General features: G+C 44.1%; 2 protein-coding genes across 8 annotated transcripts in view; one reads left to right on the top strand and one right to left on the bottom strand.

The window, feature by feature from the left end:
- SDCCAG8 (SHH signaling and ciliogenesis regulator SDCCAG8) overlaps positions 1-7,476 on the top strand; it is a 251,444-nt gene extending 243,968 nt beyond the window's left edge. For all 5 annotated transcript variants that reach the window (XM_017531944.2, XM_017531938.2, XM_017531937.2 and 2 more), the window contains one exon: positions 7,141-7,476. In XM_017531944.2, the coding sequence (XP_017387433.1) occupies positions 7,141-7,170 (30 nt within the window). In that variant the 3' untranslated portion in view covers positions 7,171-7,476. The remainder of the gene's footprint in view (positions 1-7,140) is intronic.
- Positions 7,107-23,373, bottom strand: part of AKT3 (AKT serine/threonine kinase 3) — a 333,950-nt gene continuing 317,683 nt past the window's right edge. For all 3 annotated transcript variants that reach the window (XM_017531949.2, XM_037739836.1, XM_017531947.2), the window contains 2 exons: positions 19,347-19,449; positions 7,107-12,646 (listed from right to left, as the gene is read on the bottom strand). In XM_017531949.2, the coding sequence (XP_017387438.1) occupies positions 12,561-12,646; positions 19,347-19,449 (189 nt within the window). In that variant the 3' untranslated portion in view covers positions 7,107-12,560. The remainder of the gene's footprint in view (positions 12,647-19,346; positions 19,450-23,373) is intronic.

The following is a 23,373-nucleotide window of genomic DNA, read 5'->3' as shown; positions in this document are numbered from 1 at the left end:
CTGGAGTGCAGTGGTGCAATCTCAGCTCACTGCAACCTCCATCTCCTGGGTTCAAGCGATTCCTGCCTCGGCCTCCCAAGTAGCTGGGATTACAGGTGCCTGCCACCATGCTCAGCTAATTTTGTATTTTTAGTAGAGACAGGGTTTCACCATATTGGCCAGGCTGGTCTCGAACTCGTGACCTCAGGTGATCTGCCCGCCTCAGCCTCCCAAAGTGCTGGGATTACAGGCATGAGCCACCAAGCCTGGCCTCTGGGCTTGTTCTTAGTTTAGGGTGGCTATATAATGGCATTTTTGATCTCCTGCCTCACCTGGGGGAAACAACTTCAAGAAAATGGCTTATAAATGTCTGGAAATGGCTCTTACTGGTCCTTATGGAGAAACGGACATTGACGCACTAGCCCGGTTCTGCCCAGACGCAGTGCCCACATTCTATGTGCTGAGGTGGTCAGACACCCTGGCCTGTCTTGTTTGAGGCTGGGCTGGGTAGTCGAACTCTCGCCTCTTCTTGAGAGGCAGGCCCTGGCTGGGGGAGCATGAAACCTTGGTAGTGGGGGTGAGGAGGGAGCATCTGGGGTGAGGGAGGTGGGTCCCGCGGTGGGGGGGAGGTTTGGGCAGGGCCTGACAGCTTGGAGCAGGGTCAGGGGTCTGTGACCCAGAGCCTGGGGGCTCTAACATCTGGCTAGGAAGGGTGGAGCCGGCTGGTGAGGAAATATGAGTCTTGGAGAGAATGGCATCTGAGAGAGGGGAAAACAGAAATTATCTGTCCAGTTGGAGGATGATGTCAGCCATCAAGATAATTTTCTCTGTCTGTGTGCTTATTTGGTAATGAACATGGTTTTGGCTGACTTGCATTTTCTGATAGCCGCCGTCTCCTGAGCAAGCTGTTTGCTTCTGTCTGCAGTGTTCAGTCTGGGGAGTGATTCCCTTTTAGTCCCCTCCTATGAATCACTTACAGTTTAGAAAACAGAGTCGGAAACTGACTTGTCAGTGGTTAATCAGTTGGCCCTATGACTTTTAAGCATTCTTGGCAGTGAATTTACTTTCTAATTTGATTTAAACTTGTGCATGGATCCAGCAGCCATATGTGATTATATTCAAGATCATCGACATTATCTCATTATACCGAAGGACTCATAGAAGAGAGCAGAAAACGAGCAGGGGCCGCAGAGACACAGGCGATGATGAGGGAGGAAAGGCCCATTGCCACCGGAAGCTAAGGGAGAAGGGAGGCTGTAGAAAAGTGACAGCTCTGGGACAGCAAGGCTCCCTGCTGAGACAGGCCTGCCTGTGAGGCAGAGCTGCTGCCGGCTGCCCGAGTTAGGCCTTGGAGGTGGCACCTGACTTACTGTGGTCCTTCTAGGAGCCCTGGGGGCCGCGCGCAGCTGACTTAGGAGTTACCACAAAGTTAGCTACCTGTAAGACAGATGGTGCTGGAATAGAACAGCAAATACACTGAATAAAATAAATTAGAAAGCCTCCTCCTGAACCAAGATTTTTTGGAAAGAATTCTAAATAGATGAAAACAAACAATTTGATTTCAACCAAATTGTTGTTTTTTTGTTTTTATCCTGATTTTCACCCGAATTGTCAGGCTCCAAAATAAACACTGATACATTCCCAGAAAATATTTTTCAAATAAAAACTGACTCTGTTAAAGTTTGCCCTGATTCTTTCAAAACTGTGTACAAGACACTGTCAACCAAAGTGACTTGCATATTTTTTTAAATAAACTTGAACATATGCAGCTAAAATGTCATTAACTGCCTGCTGCCTGAGTGTTTTTAAAGAATGACACGAGACCCTGGGTGCTACATTCCCAACATATAAGCATCTTGCGACCTTCGGAGAAACTTCCCCAAACACCTCCAACAGCAGACAGTTAAACTTTTTGTTTTTCGACTGAGCACCCCATGTGTAATTAATACTGAAAAGTGCAGCGAGGCTCCATTTTAGCCAGACTTGCTCTTCTGTAAACAGTTCACTTTGCCCAAGAGTGGCTACTTGCAGAATAAGAACCATGGGAGAAAAGTACATTGAATTTTATATTCCTTCAGATACGTTTGCTCCACTTACTGCTTCCTGAGTCAGACATTACATTTTGCAATATAAATTCACAATCAAGATTTTAAAGGGAGCTAAATATTTTAATCCAATTAGACAAGTGAACAAAACACTGAATATTACATGTAGTGCAGATAAGTGGTTCTTGCCTTTAAAAGACTGTAATTCCGTCACATTACAACCCCAAATGTCAGTGTTGTCTTTATTTTTAACACTTTCAAACATGAGGCAGCCAGAGGCTCCACTCTCTGCTGTTGGTGACACTGTCTGTCCTTTGGGAATTCTTAAAATCTATTTACCATGGAAACATGGTTCATATAAAACACAGACCTGCCTATGTGCAGTGGAAGTTCTCATGACTTAGGGGGCTTGAGGAAGCTGGAAGAACACAAACCAAGAGCCCACGGTTGGGAAGGAAGGAACGCTGGTGCCTGAGTGCGCCCTGGGGAGCAGAGGCGGCACCGCAGAGCAGGGCGTCCACCCCGGCCTCCCGTGTGCTGAGGCCTCCCTGTCCTGCACGGGGCTGCCCCGTCTCGCCCACGTCCAGCTTGAGGCTGTCCTAGGTCAAGTCTCACTTTGTGCCTGCCAAGTGGCCTTCTCTGTGGCTACCTTTTCATTTCTCTGGTTTCTGTGGCCCTGCTCATATCTCGGAGCCCAGAGGCAACACAGCGAAGCCCCGCAGTGGAAGGGAAGGAGGGCTCTGAACTCTGACAGCCATGTGGCTGCCATTGTCAGAGGCCCAGCCGGGCAGCCAGGAGGGAAGAATGATCGCTGCTCTGCTGTGACCTTGCCGTGAACTCCTGTCCTGCTTTGCAGCTGGCAAAGCCAGATTCCCAGATAGGCCTGAACCGGAAAGGATGAGGCTCCTCAGCCAGATCTTGTCACTTATGCTGGGGACAGCAGGGCTGCAGGGGCCTGAAGGTGGCCCACTGCCCTCGGCTGTGGAGAGGTGTGCTCCCTTCTAGTCCTGCCTGAAGGCCGTACTTCCACAAAGTTCTGCAGGGCATGCTGGTGGCACCGCTCCTCAGTGAGTTGGTCACCAGAGCTCACACGGCTTATAGTTCAGGTTGCCGTCCCAATTTGGAGGCTTAATTTCATGGATATCAAACTTGCTCTCCCTAATCTGCCAGAACAAGCAGGAGAGCCTCACATGGGAGGGTCTGGACTTTGAGGTCGAACTGCCTGGGTTCGAATCTCAGCTCTGCGTCATGTCAGAGACGTGTTAGCTTCCATGTTACTCGATTTCTGGCAGAGAAAAAAGAAGAACCAGCTTCCCTTTAAAAGGAAGTGCCTCGGATTACCCAGAGCCCAGCACAGATGATTATGAAACCAACAGGATTAGTGCTGAGATCATTGTGGGCTTGAAAGGGCCATTTGGGATAAATAACCATTTTGTACAGACAGAAAAATGAGGCCCAGAGAAATGAAGTGAATGGAATTGGGAAGTGGCTGGGCAGGGAAATGAACAACTTCTCAGGCCACAGGATGTGTGGATGGGGGCAGGTACCCAAGTGGGCAAGGGTGGAGCCGGGCCTGACTGCAACAGCTGCTGAGCCCCAGCCCTGGCACCCAGAACACGAGGCGGAGGCAGAGGCGGGAGGCGAGCCGCCATGCGAGGCAGGGACTGCCCTGAAGCTCTGTCAACCCAGGGCCAGCTTTGAAATGCCTGAGATGGAGGTAGGGGGAGGGGTCTGCCCTCTCCAGTTACAAATAGATGCTTTATTGCCAGACGCACAAGGAATAGGACCAGTTTTTGAGTTGGCCAGAGACAGCATGCCAGTGAGCGGAACGGATAGCAGGGAGCAAGGGGACGTTACCTTTAGAAGGGTTGGGTACAGCTACCCACAGAGAATGAGTAGAAAGCCCAGGCAGGTCTCCCATGAGCAGGGCGAGGGCTGCCACCATCTCCCCAAGCTGCCGCTGCTGACCTTTCTGACTGGCTTGGGAACAAGGCAGCAGAAAAGCCTGGCTGGACCCCATAGCGTGGTTGCCTGGGGAACAGGTCACCCAGAGCAACTCATTTCTTACCCTCAGAACTTAACAGTCAAACTTAAGAAATAAATGAGGCAGGGTTTGTGGAGACAAGGTGCCCAACAGGATTTAAAATGAGAACAAAGTAAACGGTTAGCAGCTGTGTGCCTGCAGATGGGAGCGCGTTTCCTCCACCTGCGGACAACATGGCAGGGGAGCAGCGGCCAGGGGGCCCTGTCGGCCCCTCTAAGCTGCAGGACAGCCACACCCCCAGGAGAGCCACAGCAAGGGCCATGATGGCAAATGGAAAGGCAGAACGGAAACGCTGGCTGAGGGCTCGTGTCCCACGGGCATGCCCATGCTCTTCTCTCCTGGACCACAGACTGTGGCCACTGTGGTGTCGATGACAGGACTTTCTGGAAATAAGCATCACTCATATCCCTAAGAAGTGATGGCAGATATGCCAGACGTGGGCAGTGACTAAGGTTTCTATGTCTCGGGACATGCTGTAGGGTCAGAGAGGGGAAGCACTGAGAATGGTGTGTTAGCCAAGAGGCAGCAAACGTAGGTGACAAAATGGCGACCTCATACGATAAATTCCCCATCCCTCAAATGCTGGCTGAATGCTCACCATGGGTCAGGCACAGCTGTAGGCACGGGGCTGAGCAGTGAACAGTACGACAGTGTGGAAGTGGGCATGGAAATGGCGCTTCTCACCTGAATGTGGGATGCAAAGCCCATGCAGACAGCTGGAGCCGATTTGCCGCAGGAGGGAGATCAGGCTGACTTCTGTTGGTTCCTGGTGAGGCCCGCACAGCTGTGTCACTCCTGTGCAGGCCCATGGAATTAGGAGGTCGCCCGTTTTCAGCAGAGTCATGAGTGCCAGCAGGGAACAGCTCCAATAATGATAAATTAGGTCCCCTGGGCACCCACAACCATTACGTAGACTCATGAGGAATCCCTGTTTCCTGGAGCTTATCAAAAAATTCCACAACACACTTTACTTCAGGTCTTTACTAAGCCTCTGTATGTTGTGTATGTGGGTGTGTTTTCTACCCAAAGTTCAATTTTTTCATTCATTTTGTTGAGACAGAGTCGTGCTCTGTCACCCAGGCTGCAGTGCAGTGGCTTGATCATAGCTCACTGCAGCCTGGAATTCTGGGCTCCAGCAATCCTCCTGTATCAGCTTTTTGAGTAGCTAGGACTACAGGTGTGCACCACCACACTTGGCTAATTTTTAAAACTTTTTTGTAGAGATGAGGTCTCGCTGTTTCCCGGGCTGGTCTCAAACTCCTGGACTCAAGCGATCCTATTGCCTCAGCCTCCAAAGCGCTGGGATTACAGGTATGAGCCACTGTGCCCGGCCGTGAGTCAGGTTATTTTTCTTTTTAAGCATATCTGTTGTAATTTATGCTTATCCTTGTATTCAGAGTCATCCTACAGTTTCTAAGGTTAGGAAGCCACTGTGTCAAGAGCAAGGCCACCTGCCTGATGTGGCCAATCCATGGAGCTGGGGTGGAGGGTCATTCAAACCAGTCATTCAGCAGAACTGTGCTGGGTCAGTTCCATCAGCTGCCTAGAAGGCAGGTCAGCTCGGTGCAAACCATGTGTGTGACAGATTGTGTTGGTGGCAGTCTCTGTGCTGTGAGTATACCACTGAGGACAGAATGAAGTCCTCTCTGCAATGGCAGGGCTCTCGGGAATAGGGCATGGGGTGGACTCCCCATGGGCCCCTCAGAAAGGGCCCAGAGAACAGAAGCACCCTGTGGGCCCAGGAAGTTGTCCACCTGGCTCCACAAGCCTGGGAGGGAGGGCTCTGCTCATCGGATGGCAGAGCGTCACCTGCATTCAGCCCGAGGCCAGGCTGCACATCGACTCTAGCTATGCTGTTGCAACCATCCTGCTACTCAGACCTTTCATGAAAAAGTTGTCCTCAGGGTCTCTCACACACTGGGAAATCTACTTGAAATGTAAACATGACCTTTTCCCATTTTTTAAAAAAGGCAACAGGCTGATTTTCATATATTTCCCTTGAATGAATTCTGATTCTGTTTCACTCATTGTCCTGTCTTGGAAATCCCCAAGTAATGACGGCTTAAATTAGGTGGACGAGAATCCTCCCTTGGAGTCTAGCTTGGAAAATCCTCACGGGGGAGTGGCAGGCCCAATTCTCTTTTGGGAAGGTGGTTCCTAACTAACTGAGAAGGGCCAGATTGGGCCCCTGGCCCTGCAGTGCGTTCCAACTGATCTCAGTGAAAACCGGGCTTTGGGAAATACCACCTTGGCTTTTCTCTGGACTTGAGGGCGAGGTCTGCGGCTCAGGCATCTCCCCACTGTGCACAGGAAAAACTCAAGACCTGTTTTGTGGAATGAAACCATTTCCAGTGGTTTCTGACCCTAGTTCCTGATGTGGTTTAAGCTGACTTGAGCAGCCCTGACAGCAGAGGCCAGGCCGGTATTCAGTGTCTTCCTAACTTGTGACTCTTCCCCAACCCGATCTGCATGAAGCGGCTTTGGAACATTTCTGTGTAAAACTAAGAGACCCTCAGTACACCCAATCCCCTCTTCCCACACGTGGGAAGTTTCCACGTGATACTTTACGTATTAACTAAATTGTTTGCAGTTACAAATTTGGAGGTGTTTCAGCTTGTGTTGTTTCACGAGGCATTTCTCAGGGGCACTTGGCCTACACCTTGTTTTTGTTGTAGAATTTACCTGTCGTAATAAGGTCAGATCAATTTTCAGTGAACAGATTCTGGCCCAAATCAATGTGTCCTTTCCTGGACAGGAGAAGCGATGGCTCTCTGGCCACGTCCTAACACCAGACTGTCCTTATTTAAGAGACACACGAGTATCTGTAGTCTTGTTTTCAAATTTAATCCATTAAACCAGTTAACCTCACTTCCTATGTGACAGGGGCTTTGATGTGGGCAAGATGAGGCATAAACTTTTCAATTTGTTACATATAATTTCCACATTTTTAGCAACAGGTTTTTTTTCCTCCAAAAGTTTTCATCATAAAAGGTGACTAAATCAGCAAATGAGAAGACAAATCACATTGAAGAACATGATCTATTGAAACTTACTTTTTATTATTTTTTCCAGTTACCCAGCATGCCACAATCTGATTGCTGACCTGGATGGAACAGAGTGAAATAAATGATTTACAAAGAGATATTTACATTCATCTGATTTAGACTTAATATGCCACAACGCACCACGACCTTCCCAGGGTGACACCGCCTCAGCCTGCAGTGGGGCTGGTCCTCATCGCCGTGTGCGCTGTCCCCACACCTGGCCAGGCTGGAGCTGGAGTCTGACTCTAGATGAGGAGAGCTCCTGGTGTATGTTTTCAGAAATGGCTTGAAGTTATGTGTTTAAATCTGCTCATTCGTATGCTAGGTTATACATATGATTTTCAATAAATGAACTTTTTAAAGACTTGAGTTGTAATGTTTCCTTTTTCTCTTGTAGTGATGAACAAAACACACCAAAAAGGCACATATTTTAACTAGGCCAAAGTATATTAAGGACCAAACTTTTTTTCTTGCCATTTTTCATGATCTATGTATCAATCAATCATCATCCTTCACCTTTAATCAAATGTCCCATCAGACTCCATCTTATCATCCTAGTTTGTGCACAGTCAATCAGGAGACACCAGGAAGCAGTATGCGTTACTCTCTCCATTCTGTTAAACAACGAAAACAGACAAAAAAAGCATCTTTGGCTCGGTGGTGTCAGATAGTTTTCTTCAAATATGCAGTATTTGAGAGGAGCCTAAAAACATACTTAGTGAAATTAGAAAATTTACTTAGAGTATATCAAATATCTGTACACAGATAATTATTTGTCTAAAATAGTATTTCTACTATACAGAGTTAAGCCTTCAAATGCTTTAAAGTAATAAAAATGGACACTGGACATACTGTGTTACATTTTACCATGACAATGAAACACTAAAGGCAAGGCTTCGGTTGGGACAGGCCCCTGGCCTTCAGCTGCCCTGCCTGGCCAGCAATCCACCATCCTTATCACCATCTCAACACACAGCTGATGGTGATGTCACCATAGGCTCAGCCTTGCCTCTCAGAAGCGATGTGGATTAGGCTTTGGAGGCGGTGGCATGATTTACACACAGAGACCATTCGAATCTCTTGAGCATGTAAAAGGTTCAAGCCTGAAACAGAACTTCTATTCAGATTCAGAAGTTTTGTATTTCATCAAATGTGCTAGACATAAAGGCTGTCACATAAGATATTTTAATTGTCCTTAATTCTGTTTTAGATATACTGTGAATAAATTATACAATATTCTAAAAATAGCACCTTTAAAGAATTATAGAGGTCACTTTATTTTAGCCTCCTGGATCTGTCAACCCCAGTGGTTTTGAGAGAAGAGCTCGTGTGAGAATGCCCTCAAATTTGGCTGTGTGACATACACATACATGCTTGACTCACTCTGGTCCCAAAAGCCATTCCTCTGTCTGGCTTCGACATCGGAGCGAAGCCGAGTTTCTACAATAGTAGCTTTATGAGGTAAAATCAGAAAAAGGCCCCATCCAAAATGATTCAACGTTAGGTCAGACTGCAGTCCAGCCATTCCACCCACCTACATCACCCATGTCTATGCTTGTTAATTTGCCGTGACATGTTAGAAATACACTCTAAGAAAGGAAGTATGCAGAGCAGTACATTATCAGGAAGACATTAATGACAAGCTACATTCCTTAAGATTCTGGGTCCAAACCATTTGTGGTACAGATGAGGAGGGGTCTGAGACCTCCTCCATCCCTGGCTTCACAGGACATCTGTCCTAAATCCAGTGCTGAGAGGTCAGCATCACTCCTCGGAAGCAGCCCTTCATCAAAGGTTGTATAACCACACTACTGCCATTTCGTTGAAGTACAAATGATCCCCTAGGTGTCTGAGCTACAAGGAATGGATATATTTTCCTGTCACATTTTATACAAGGTAGGTTAATACCAGCTGGGGCTATTAAATATCATTGAAGATGATTTAATTTGGGGGGATTAGAGAACCACATCCAACAACAATAAACAGAGAAGTAGCAGATTGACATAGTGCTTTATTTAAGCTGTCTGTACGAAGGAAAATAATGTTCATCCCTATCATATACGTGTAAAAATACTAAGGATGTACAGTGTACAAAAACAGTTTCGTTATTTCACATCCTTGTGGGTCATATACTTAAGGAAACAGACAGTTTCAGTATGACCAACAGTAATAGTAATACAGTTTCTGGGGTTTATAGTTGCATCTGCTTAAAACCCTTAACCAGATGACTAGATCTTGTGCAGATCTAATGAAAGAACTAGCAAGGTCAAGAAATGTCACAAACTATAAAGCTACAGGGAGGTAATTCAATTACCAATTTAGAGGTTTTCTTTTTATTTAAATAAATACTTTACATTTCATGCTCGCCTGTAATGCACTACCAGGAGCAAGATAAGGAAATTCTACTGTAGACAGTACAAACAGTAGCAGCAAAGTGTGTACGCTGAGGTGTAATATAGAGACCCTGCAGTTAGTAGGAAGGCCCTTACTTTTGTACTCTATGAAGCAAGTGGCCCCTGCCAGAACACTCAGCTTTAAGAAGCTGGATATCGGGTATGGGAATGGAAACCGGTACTTGAATAATGCTATGTAATTAGTGTAGAAAGCAAAGCTGAGCGCGACCCGGCCAATAATCCAAGCAGAAATGGCCAACTTCCTCCAAGATGGCTGCACTATGACAAGAAGTCAAGCTTCATGACAGTTAGTATGGGCTGGAGTCTGCAAAGTCTGAACTGTATTCTCAGAAGGATTCCAGGTTTCAGGGTGTTCCACCTGCCAGAACCCAAAACTACAACTATGGGCGACACAAGGGAAGCTTTGGAAATCTCCCTTTACACACATTCTGTTTTTCTCTTATTCCTCCATGGCAGCTGACAGATCGATCTGGAAGTGAAAATTGGGGATTCTCAAAATCAAAGCCAAGAAGATAACCTTACCTTGTGTGACACCAGTGGAGTCTCAGAGGGTGGAACAGAAGTGGCTGAGCCCAGGTGTGACTGAGGACTGAGAGCCACTGTAAGCCGTGGCTTGCCTGGGCCACTGTGAGTGCCAGTCACTAATCTTTAGCAAGTGTCCTTGGCCAAGGTCATGGAAATCACCTTCAACTTCGGGGAGCGGGGGAACCAAAAGAACAAAAAGCTCTGTGCTTGGTGTACGGTGCCATGCTTCCCTCTAGAGAAGGGCTCTGAACGTCAGCCAGGCTCAGCTTGCTTCTCTTCCTCTCACCTGTTTCATTCTTATATCATGAATGCAAGACAACTTAAAGAACATACCTTCTAGTCTACTTTTTTGTCAAAGTGAAACATTCAACATAATTCTAAGTGAAAAAAAAAATTAGCTATGTAGCTATGTGTGTAAGTAAGAACGAACTGCCATTTACTGTAACTTCCTACTCAATACTAAGGATGAACTTCACTCAGGTAGAAATATGAAAAATAAGGATAACATCGATGTCTGAATATGTCTTAGCTGCCTTAGTAAAATGCCCTGTAACCCCCGTCAGTCCCAGTGGCCCACCCACTGCCAGCAGTGGCTTCATAGCTATACATCCACTCTTCCAGCATAAAGAGGCTAAGACATCTGCATATGAATATGAGTCATTCTACTTAGAAAGTCACTTGCTCTTTCATACAATGCAATCATAATACTACGTCATGCTGTAGTCTTCCATTGGGAGCTGTCAGAGTTTGACTAAAATACATTTCCATGATCACTCCACGGAGTGGGACAGCCTTCCGCTTGCCGCTAGAACGGCCCCCAGCCCCTAGGACTTCATAGGCTGCTTTGGAAAATGCCAGCTCCTAGCACCAAAGGGTTTAATCTGAAGATCATCATTTACGAAGGAGAAAGATGAGGTTTGCATACATGCCCCCTTTCAGTGAGAAATGTTGTAATTTGGGGACGTGAGTATATACAGAAAAATAAAAGCTGGGGGTGGTTTTTCCCTGATGGCTTAAATTCAGTGATAAATGTACCATGATCACAATAAACACATCAGGTTCTTAGCCTTTACTGTCTACTTCCTAAATACTCAAGATGTGTCCATTTTGCCAAGTAAAGATCGTTTCTTATCATCACTCAGGTCTAATTTTCTTCATTGCTTTGTGTTGCCAGGTCTCATCACACTTCAGTTCTTAGATGAGCAAACGCCAACATCTATTTGTTTCATTAACCCCCTGGCATGGATAGTTGGGGATTTTCTCATTTTCCGTACCAAGGGGTTAAATGACAGCATCTCTTCTCCCAAAGCCAAATTCTAACCAATATATCCCACTTCAGAGCCTTGTCATTTTTTTTTTTAACATAGGAGAAAAAGTGCGTGATTCTCATCAGCGTGTACAATCCTTGCACATGGGTCAAGAGAAACTGCAGTAAGTCTATTTTATGTAAGTTGGAGCTGCATTTGCTAACATGACATACAATTCTCATCACTAAAAAATAAATACTACTGCAATATAAACAAAATCATAAAAGGACATTCAAAGTTTTAACATTTGAGAAAAAGCTAATTCACGTAGAACTGAAAGTAAAAAATTAAATAAGGCAAACACCTGTTTACCTTGGTGTACAAATTTTGGTGAAAAGCAGTATCATTATACCTGTCTACATTCTTCAGCCATCAGAGGTGATAAATGTCAAGAAGGAAAAAAGGTTTCCAAGCACAGGGGGAAAATGCTCTCTGGTGCAAATTGTATCATAAGACCCTTTAAATGACCTTGACTGTGCATATGCCTTCATTTCTTGGTAGAACAATGTTCACTTGCTCATGATTGCCCGTGAAGTCTCAACATCCACGTGTGATATGGGCTTCTTCTACAGTATCCACCAGGAATTAAAAAATATATATATATATAACCCAACAGTTTTTCAGTCCTTCTCTCAAATGCTTCCTAATAAATTCCAGCCACAGCTTAGTGATATATGCCTACTTCACACATGGATCTGATGTGCTTTACATATGCACGTCACCACCCTTCAACAATTGCTTGTTCTGAATTTATAAACTAAATCTTCTTAGTCTAGTTAGTTTTTTATGTTCTAGAAAGTTAAAAAATGTACCTAGAATCAGTGTATCTCATTTAGCCTTCACTGAGGGAAAAACTAAAAGATCAAAAGATGACAATTGGTGCACAAATGAACAATGGTGGGCTCATGACTTCCAAAGGTTGTAAAATTACTTCTTAAAGTTGCTCTAATAGTAAGACAGTAGCAGCAACAGCATGAGACCTTAGACTGAGATACAATTTCATGCAAAAACAAAAACTGGAGTGTGTTTGCGCATATGTATGTTTTCATGAGGGTGAAAGGTGGCGAGGGGTGAAGACCCTTGGCTGGTCTGGGGTGTCGGAAGGTGCCCCTGCTATCTGTAAGAGCTAGGACTGGTGATGTCCAGGAATCATTTTCAGTAATAAATCTAAGATGACAGTGAAGTAGCAGAATGAAAGAGACTTATTCTCGTCCACTTGCAGAGTAGGAAAATTGAGGGAAATGCGGCCGCCTCTCATTGTCCATGCAGTCCATACCATCCTCATCATCTGTGGGCAGGAAACATCTATTTTAATTTTACATTTGTTTTTGCAACATTATCTCTGGTCTATTTTTTTAAACTCTGAACATAGGAAAGATGAATACAGGCAACAGCTCCCATAAACCTGTGTTTATCAATAAGCTATACAGTAATCATGCTTCAAAAGTCATCTGATTTTCAGTCTATGAAGAAATAACACTATAGAATCAGCTCTGAGACATCAGCATTTCAAGACTCAATGAAACAGTGAAAAATGGTATTGAAGAAAACAAGCTTTAAAGAAGGAGCAGTCTTCAGTAACCTTTCATTTCATGTAACCACATATATCAAAATTGCAAAAGTCAGTTAAATCTACAGCATCCAAAGTCTGTACAGAATCCATCATCAAATGTCTTCAAATGCTTGTATTTTTTTTCTTTGTGATACTTTCAGTGAAATTGCAAAATAAAGCTTCCTACAAAATTTTATTCATCATCTAGCATCAGGCTTAACTTACCTTTCCCAATTTCCCTATAATAAACTTTACAATGAAGGGACCAAGTGAAAGAACAAGAGGGAGTGATGTCAATATCTGAGTTCTAGCTTCTCAGCAAACAACAGGGAAGAGAGACTTGAAAGGCATCAAAACAGGCTGCTTACAATTACAGAGTTCCTCCTCTCAGCTTTCCTGGCTTCCTGTATTTCAAAGATCACAGATGATCAGCACCCTCTTCTCATGAATGTCCTATGATGACAGTCCTGTACTGTCAGGAGGCTCTTCTTCTATGTGGCTGCATGGTCAGCCCCTCAGTCAACATGCGCTCCCAGGCATCTGCTCTGGGCTGAGCACCCGTCAGGTCCGTGAACAGACAGAACTCTCAGCAGAGTTCCCAAGGGCCCCTGCACTCACAGTCTCCTGGGGAGGGCTCCATTTTAAACCCCTGCTCTACTCTAAGCTTGTTTCATCATATGCTGTCCTGCAACGGAAATAAGTGAATCTTTCAAATACTCAACCTTTTTCTCTTCAAGCAAAATAATGTAATTTCCTCAAACCCACACAGGAAGTACATTACCAATTTTTCTGCCTTTCTAACCTCTCCAGGGAGCATCAACTGGACATGGATGTAAACAAAGAAAACCTAAGGCCAGATCCCACTGCACTGAGGCTCTGACCCTGTCACCCCAAACAGGAGGATGCTTTGCCTTCATCTGAAGAATAAACCCTTCTGTTTTTGTCTCACTGTTTTTCTTTTCTGTATCCCATTCTTAAGGCAGAAGATTCTAAGAAATGGGATCAAGCTGGCGTTAGCCAAAATTTATGCCCTCTAATGTACCAGCAGATATCCTTGTAATTAGGTGAGAACTGACCCATGAAGAAGTATTTGTGGCTCCCTGCTCTGTGTAACTCACTGAACTCAGAGTCCGTCTCTCCTTCTGCAAACAGACCACTGTAATTGCAGTCAGCATTTCTAGAAGTTATTGAGGTTTGGGGAAATCTCCACCCCCTTATAAAGTTATTGGTTCCAGTATTTATACCAAGCAAGCTACATGCATCTTTTAGATGAAATGCCTTCAGCAGTATTTTTAGCTACAGTAAAAACAGAAGGAGCTGGGAATGATGGCATATCTGCAGTTGAGCCACACAGTATAAAAACTCTCTAGAGCATACAGGCAGCTAAAACCTTAATGTTCAGATTCTGACGTGCCAATCACATTTCAAATAAACAATTCTCCTCACCAACAGCCTTATTTTGCTGCGTGTTCCTGTTTCTGCATAGCAGGACTCACTCCAGCCTGGTGAGGTTCAGCACCCAGGCTGGCCACACAGTCAACAGGGGCAGGTGCTGGACACCCTTTTGGAGAAGGAGGGACTCTTGCCGGGTGTCAGCTAAGAATTAAGAGAGAGCATTCACTCTGTCACTTCAGCAACACATTCATCACAATTCTGAATATAGGAAATTTCACAGATAACCCTGAGGCCCCCAGTCCTTGGTATTCTTTAAAGCTGATGATCTCACTCCATCATTCCAGCCCCCGTCTGTTGTCAGGCTTGGTAACAGCGAGGCATGAACACCTGATCACAGCCCAACAAGAGCTGAGAGCCTGGGCAGGGGCTGTGGTGGGAGGGGCTGGAGGAAGGGCAGCTGACTGAGTTGGAGCCTGTCAACGCATACAAGCTAGTTCCTGCCATGAGAGGCTGTGCATAGGGAACGGTGATGATAATGCACATGAACTATGTTTCCCAAAAACACGCATCTGGAAAAAGACGACAGTGATCAGCTCTACGTGCTACATCTCTTGAATTCCTGGATCCAAGGAACATCAGTTGCTTGATTTTCTTAGAACATTTAACAAATGTCATTATATGGCAGTAAAAGCGACCAGATCTCAAAGAAATCCTCTTTTTCTGTAAGAGGAAGGCGGAGGACCATGAATGGCTATAACAAAAGATGACACATTCCAAAATCTGTTCAATTAATCAACACCAGTGAGGACAATCTGGCATGCTACTGCAGCTGTTTGTAGAAAATGGAACATTTTGCCTTTCTAACTGATGATTTGTTCTAAACAGTAACTGTATCCTGTTTTATACAAGCAAGGTGGCAAGTGGGAAGACAATGGCTAACGAATGGTACTGCTCTGGACTTTTATCAAGAAAATCTCTGTGTGTGAGCCCTTAGGGAGCTGCAACGGTTCCTCACCAGTTAAACTCTTGAAAGCTGCAAGAAAAAGGTTATGTTAAATGTAATCACAGCTCAAAGTTTCCCTGATTCTCCTTTTATCTGCCCCGTAAGGGAATTTAGAATATATCTAGAACTGTCAAACTAAAAATACTGTCCCTTTGCCCTAGAAGAACCCAGAAGCTGCAGTTAACAACCATCAAGGCTGTTCCCCTAAGACAGGAAGCCCAGGGCCAGGTGGTCCCCAGTGCTGAGCGCTGTGCTGTGCTGAGCTACACAGACAGCAAGAGAGACTGCTGAACAGAGGTGCCTGCAGATGCATCCATGCTGGTCTTTGCCTGGGCACACTGTGCTGTACTCTTTCATCTGACTTTCCTTTCTAGAGAGGTCCTGAATAGGCAAAAACACAGGAAGTCCACAGTGTCCTCCCCTCCCCAACTGTGGTATGCCCAGATGACACTCCTGGGCTCTCATTTCCATACTGCCCAGGAGCAGGGCAGGACCACACCCCATTTCTGACACCCGCAAAAGCCAGATTTTTTTTTCCCCCCTAAAGACAGAATCTCACTCTGTTGCCCAGGCTGGAGTACAGTGGTGTAATCTCGGCTCAATGCAGCTTCTGCCTCCTGGGTTCAAGCAATTCTCCAGCTTCAGCCTCCCGAGTAGCTAGAATTACAGGCATGCACTACCATGCCTGGCTAATTTTTCTATTTTTTGTAGAGATAGGGTTTCACCATATTGGCCAGGCTGGTCTCAGATTCCTCCTGACCTCAAGTGATCCGCCCAGCTTGGCCTCCCCAAGTGCTGGGATTACAGGTGTGCACCACCATGCCCCGGTAAAATCCAGACTTTCATGGGCAACAACTGCAGGTGGATTTTGATAACCATCTTGGACGTTACTACAACATGCAGGCTTCCTAGGTACCTCTGTCTCAATCTAGAAGTGAACCTATTACCATTTAAAGACACCGAGGTTGTAGGGCTTTTACAGCATGACCCATGTCTGAAACGACATGTTATTTAAGAACAGAGTTGCTGTTAGTGGCAAAATATGACATGCCAGGAAAAACATTCTTGATGGCTTTTATACTGCTGATAATGAACCAAGCAACTAGGTTCAAATTATGTTCTAGAAACTGTGCTGGAGGACGTAAAACACCTTCTAACATTTCAGCCTCATTTTAGAAGCCCTAGAAATTGAGCAGTAAAATGCACACTAATGACAAATCTCATCAGGACAAGTGCCTTGTGGGTGTGGAGTAAGGAATAAGGCAGGTAAGATGAATTTTGAAGAGATTCTGGTCCTTGAAAGCTAGGGGTTTAAAATTCAAGTCAATCATGAAAAAATAACTGACTAGCTAAGAGGCATATACAACAGCTTCTAATGTACCTTATCTGTAACCAAATCAGTTTTGATTTGCTATGGTCTTTCTAGGCTCACACTTCTGAGCACCGCATTTCAGCCCCGTCCGCTGGCCCTCTACGCGCACCACTCCTGCAGCCAGGTGTTCGCTGTGTCGGGTCTATCATCCCCTAATTGGAGTGGACCACAGCACACAGTAATACTATGGACTGGCCACTCTGGTGCTTGAGCAGAAATGAAAATCAGGTGATTCAAATTTGCAAAACTCTTGGTGCTCATCCCAAAGAGACGGCTTCTCAGGCATATGGGAGGACAAAAACAGGCCACCGAGAGATTATCAGCCCCGCCGCCCGCTTTTCCAGAGGACAAAGTGACCTGCCATCTCCCAGAGCTGTAAGGGGCAGAGCCTGACACATGGCAGGTTCCCCAGGTCTGAGCCCTGGGCTTTTTCAACCTCACTCTGTGTCCCAAATTGGGATTTCACTTTTAGCTTTCTGAAGTAAAATATCTACTCATGGCTCCACATTTTAGAGCCTACCTATTTCTACGACTTCCAAAATAACATATTTAGTTGCTCTAAAGATACACAAATGCCAAATGCTCTATTTAAGAACGGAAACTTTCTCAAAGCAGCTGAGACCTGTCAGGGCTTCCTATCCCAGGGTCTGCTTTGGATATTCAGAGGGAAGGCAAGCCTGGGTCTACTCCTGGCTCTGAAGTTCCTAGGCATTCACCATATTCTGTGTATTCATGCACCTAACAAGTATTATTAATACGCAGACTGTGCCAGGCATCTAACTAGGAGCTTGGGCTAAAAACAAGACAAACTAGATCCTTCCTCTCCGAGCCACTGCATGTTAATGGCAGAAAGAGACACTAAACAAACAAATTAACCAGAAAAATACCAGCAGGTAAAGGTACCAACGTAGTGAATGAAGAGTGGGAGGGAGGGTTGTCAGATTAATGTTCTTCAGACCAGGTCAGAGAAGGTTCTCTGATGGAATGACATGCAAGCTGAAGAACAAGAAGGAGTCATCCATGCAGGTCTAGGGAAGGAGAGCATTCTAGGCAGGGACACCCAGATCCTGAGGCATGGTAATGTGTAGCATGTTTAAGGTATGGCTGGAACCCAGGGACAGCGGGGGAAGATGGAACACAAAGGGGTCAGAGAGGTTGACAAGGCCCAGATCAGTCAGTGCTGTGCAAACCAATATGAGCAACTTTGGATTCAGAGTACAATGGGATGGCCCTGGAAGGCTTTAAGCAGAGGAATGATGTGGCCTGCTTACAATTAGGATTATATCCAAATGAAAGGGCCTAGCAAAGGCTCTACAGCAGGAACTGCCCATGGGCCAATCCAGCAATTCACTGGTGTTACCCAGCATTGTGGAAAATTATAATGCCACAGTCCATGCTGGGGACAGAAGCCAAGAGCCTATGCCCATTATTTCCACTCAGAAAGCCCTGAGCTACTTGCCCACAACTCCACAGGCTTTCCAACACTGTCTGTGACTCTTAGTGATGAGTGGCTCACTTCAATGTACTGGTATTTCACAACTTAGCCTAGACATCAGTCAAGTTGGTAACCCTCTCCTGGCTATGGCTGACTGCAACTATAGGACCCTGAGCACCTTAACTTCTTGTCAATCTAAAGAAAGAAAAGCACACATCCATAATCATATCTTTACTTTCAGGTGCTGCCAGTTAAGACCTCTCGGCCTAGATGGCCCCTCGTTTGCCTTTTAACACAAAAATCTGTTGCCAGTGATCAGACTTGGCACAGCATTTCCCTCCAATCCTCCCTCTCCTGGACACTGAGTCCACATCAGCACTATTGATGAATCTGCCTCTTAAAAAGAAAGGAGAGAAGAAATACAGGAAAGGAATGGAAAAGGAGAGAAAAGTTAACATGATGCTATTATGTGAGCCAATAGATGTGTGACGAATACCCGAAGATCGACCTGAAACTCAACCTTACCCTCATTCCTAAGTTGGTATTAGATACAGATCTCTGTCAGCATGAAAATGTTTATAAGTTATGTCTGATAACCTTTTCCTTCATTACAGGTCCCCTTATTTATGGTGTTTCTCAAAGTGTGAGACATACTAATGTATATAAAGTGACTTAAGGTGGTATATGAACACACGGTTTTCTTAAGTATGTAATTTATATGTACCCAAAATTACTAGCAAACTAAATTATGTCTTCACAGATATTACTATTTAAGAGACAGCTAAGTAAAAAGGAATGACTCAATTTAAAGTGAATTTTAAAACTATTAAGTAAGTAGGAGGCCAGAACTGACAAAATCCTGAAGGCGATGTGTGAATTAACAGTCTAGGAAAAGAGGGGAGTCTCTATTTCACAATCCTTTCAGTTGGTGTCAAAAGAATCTACTGGAGAACAGTATGGGAGGTCTGGTCTGTAACTGCATCTACAATTTCTCTCTCTATAATTTGCCCTACCCAGAAAAGCATTTCTTGCAGCTACCTGTCTTTTGGTATTTCCACCGGAAACTCAATATTCTTAAATCCAATTCAATATTCAATATTCTTAAATGCAATAAGTCACTGTGGAATTTGATCTTGAAAATATCAGACGATTTTTTAAAAGACTGTTTTCTTCAATCACATTAGAAGAAATTACATTAGAAATTTATCAATTGCCTTGTAAATTTACTTACATTTTTCAGGTGGTGTTATTGTAATAGTCTGAGCTGTAAATTCCTCATCAAAATATCTAGTATCTGTCTCAGATGTTACTTGAGGTTTAAAAGGAGGTACAAGCTGTAAAAAGAAAAAGTTTTATTAACTGATTTCAATTCAGGAAAATTCCTTCCTAGGAAAAAAGTAGCACGTAATCAAATGAACAGGACAAAAAGTTTACAGTGATGAGTCGCAGTGCAAGGTGGACATGGTGTTTGGCTTCCCAGTCAACAGCCTAAACAAAATGGTGGGTAACTGGTGGTCCCGTATAAAATCTAATGGATCAGGAGAACCACAGAGCAGGAAAGGAGAGGGATACTGAAAAACCTGTCCTAGTTCTTTATTCCCAATAACACACACACAAAACCGTATCAGTGCAGACCACTGTGACACGATGCAACCTCTTTCTAGTGCTAGCTGAAGAGGCTATTAATAAAAACACAACTTACAAATACAGTTATCACCAGCTTACAGATAAGAGTGCTGCCTCTGCCCTCTGTAAAGAACTCTTAACTTTGTACTTTGCAAAGAATTTGCTGATATGAGATGGGCATCAATGCCTGCCCTGCTCTGGAAAAGGGATTCTTGGTGGCCTCTGAAGTTACACGCAAAATTCTGCCCATAGCTTTCATCAGATCCTCAAAGGTAACCACAACCCAAAAGAGATTAAGAGTAGCTCCTCTGGGACTGACAGGGTAGGAATCAGGCATGGGGGTGGCAGGAAAGGCTTGGGCTACTGAAGGTTTAGGATGCCTGAGCCCTGTGAACCTCCCCTGGTTGGTAGGGAAAAGGAGCTCACACGGGCTGCTGCTTCTCAGGGCTCTAGCCTTGAGGGGTAGGTGTAACCCACAGGTTTCCTTCTAGCTCAGAATGTTCAATCCCAGAGCACAGAGTCAGAGTACATGCTCTGCAAAGTATGATTCAGAACAGGGGATGCTGCTTTAGAATACAATCCTCACGGGGATAAGAAAATGGCCAACAGAATGACAAAGATCAGCACGTTTTATTAAAATTTTACAGAAACAGAAACACACAATTGGCTTGAGATCAGTGCATTTTCCCACTCTTTCTGTCACTAAATTTATGTTAAATAATAAGGCAAAATCTTTAAGTTAGTCTCTAGACAGAAGTATATTTTTAAGAATCGGAGAATGAGTAGAGTTAAAAGCAGGTTTTCAAAATAAAGGACCACATTTCAGTTTATGGTACATGCTACAAATCTCTTTTCTCTTTAGAATTCTGTGTGGCCCCAGTACACAGCTATTCTAATGTCTTCATGATTAGCAAGCAACCTTTTGGAGATGAACCAACTCTAGGTTCCATTGATCCGCTGGTAATAGCTACTAACCCTTGGTCTGAAACAAGCTTCTCTGCCAGTGGCAAGGAGAAACCTGCCATGGTGCCATCCCATGTTTCTTTCTAGCTGCTCTGCTACGATCCCTGGACACAAGCAAGCAGGTCACGCCACTGCTAGAAAAGCTCCCCTCTGCTTCTCAGAAGTGCGTTCTCTTCAGCAGCACCACACGCACACGCACAGGGAACGCCAGAGGCGACATAGGCTGGAGCAGTGTTGGCTTTGTTGTTGCTTTTGCTGTCTTTAAGAAAACCAAGGGGTAACTGTCCCTGTCTGGCAGGAAATTGGAAGACTGGAATTCTGGTTGAGTTTTTCTTTCTGATTCACTTTTCTACAGATGTTCACAAAATAGGTCTTTATCCTTCCAATCAAGTTAACCACAAGAAATTCCTGTGGCTGGAATGGGCTTCTCTTGGGCACTGGGAGTAGGTTTTGCTTACTTCTGCCCCACCTTTTCATCTGGTTCTCTGTGATGTCAAAAATTTAAATTTGCCTTCAAGTTAGGGGAAACTTGTCCTTTTAGATGAGAGAATGATCACCTGTAACTTTAACAAACTGGAACCTACCTTAACCGAGTTTTCAAAAGATTACAGGGGAGCTTAAAATAGTCCGTTTCAAATGTCATGTGTACCGAGGACTTTCCTGACCGCTTTCTTGTATTAAACAGCTATCCTCCCCATCACTTTCTATCTTCACACTGCTTTTTCTTCAAGACTTTGTGACATCTGATACACAGGCATACATACACACATATAACACACATATATTCATTTATTACTGTCATTACATGTCATCACCAACAAAATTTAAGTTCCAAGAGGGCAAGGACTTAAAAAAAACAGTTTATTGATGCATAATTAACATACACTAAACTGCACACATTAAGAATATACAATTTGGGCTGGGTGTGGCAGTGTGCACCTGTAGTCACGGCTACTTGGGAGGCTGAGGTGGAAGGATCGATTCAGCCCAGAAGGCAGAGGTTGCAGTGAGCCAAGATTACGCCACTGCCCTCCAACCCAGCCTGGGTGAAAGAGTAAAACCCTCTCCAAAAAAAAAAAAAAAAAAAGGCAATTGATACATTTTGACATATGTTTATACCCATGAAACTGTCACCAAAATCAAGATGGTAAAAACACCTACCACTTCAAATATCTTCCTTCCTGTACCCCTGTGTAATTCCATCCTTTCCCCCATCCCCTGCAGGCCATGACTGACATGCCATGATTGGCTTGTATTTTTAAGAGTTTTATGCAAATGGATCACATAGGATGTACTCTTTGGTTTCTTTCACTTGGCAAGATTACTTTGACATTCATCTGTGTCAATGCATGAGAGCTTTGATGGGAAATCATTAGGCTTCCACCTTACAGTCCTCGTGTGGCTCCTTCTGACTTATTTTTTCCCTAAGCTTAAGAAAGCTTTTAAAGAGCACCAGTGTTTCTTCAGGTAATAATGTAAAAAAGACTACAATGACATGGGTACATTCCCAGGACCCTCAGTTCTTTAGGGATAAACTAATAGCCAGTATTATGGCTTACAAAAGTGTCTTGAACTTGATGGAGCTTATATTCAGAAATAAAGTTTGTATTTTTTATCTTTCAATTCCATTTTCCATTAACTTTTTGAAGTCCTCTCATATTTATTTTAAACAACAGCTGAACAAATTTCAAATATTATATTATTATGGGTTGAAATGTGTCCCTCTAAAATTTGCATGTTTAAGCCCTAACACCAAGTACCTCGGAATGTGACTTTATTTGGAGATAAGTCCTTTAAAAAAGTAACTGCATTAAAATGAGATATTGGGGTGGGTCTTAACTCAATCTGGTATATTTATAAGAGGAAATTTGGACACATAAATAGACACACTAAGGAAAAACCATATGAAGACACAGGAAGAAGATGGCCATCTGCAAGCAAAGGAGAGACACCTCAAAAGAAATTAACCCTGCCTGCATCTTGATCTTGGACTTTCACCCCTCCAGAAATGTGAGAAAATGAATTTCTGTTGTTTAAACCACTCAGTCTGTGGTATTTTGTTATGGCAGCCCTAGCACATTAATACATTAGTTTCCTATTTCAGCTTTAAACCAGTATTCTTCATCTCTTCTTTTTCTTTGCCCACATCTCTCAAAACATTTCTATATCAACTGACAGAATGTAAACTCCCATTTAGGAAGCATAAAGTCAAAAATATTTCTGTAAATCTCAGCTACTTTTATGGATCAGCTCAATGAATAGCTATAGTATCATTAACTGCAAACGACATATTTTTCTGACAAATGCACTAAACTTGAAACAAATCTTTATTTGAAACCAATTTGCTTTCAGAAAATGTGGTATCCAATGATCTTAAACAAGAGGATCAAGTTTCTGGGTTCAAGGCATCAATTTCATTTCACTGAAAATACGCAACTTCAAGTCCCTATGGTGACAGCAAAGTTGAAGCCCCCTAAATCCTTTCCACCCTAATCTCTAAGCAAATTTAAAGGTTATGAAATCACTCAACCATTTACTATCTTCCTAAAAATGTGAATGAGAAAACAAACAGGCTGGACGCGGTGGCTAAACACCTGTAATCCTAGCACTCTGGAAGGCTGAGGCGGGTGGATCACAAGGTCAGAAGATCAAGACCATACTGGCTAACA

The sequence above is a fragment of the Cebus imitator genome, unplaced genomic scaffold (genome assembly GCF_001604975.1).
Source record: "Cebus imitator isolate Cc_AM_T3 unplaced genomic scaffold, Cebus_imitator-1.0 Scaffold75, whole genome shotgun sequence".
NCBI lineage: Eukaryota > Metazoa > Chordata > Mammalia > Primates > Cebidae > Cebus > Cebus imitator.
This window is presented reverse-complemented; position numbering and strand designations above follow the sequence as displayed.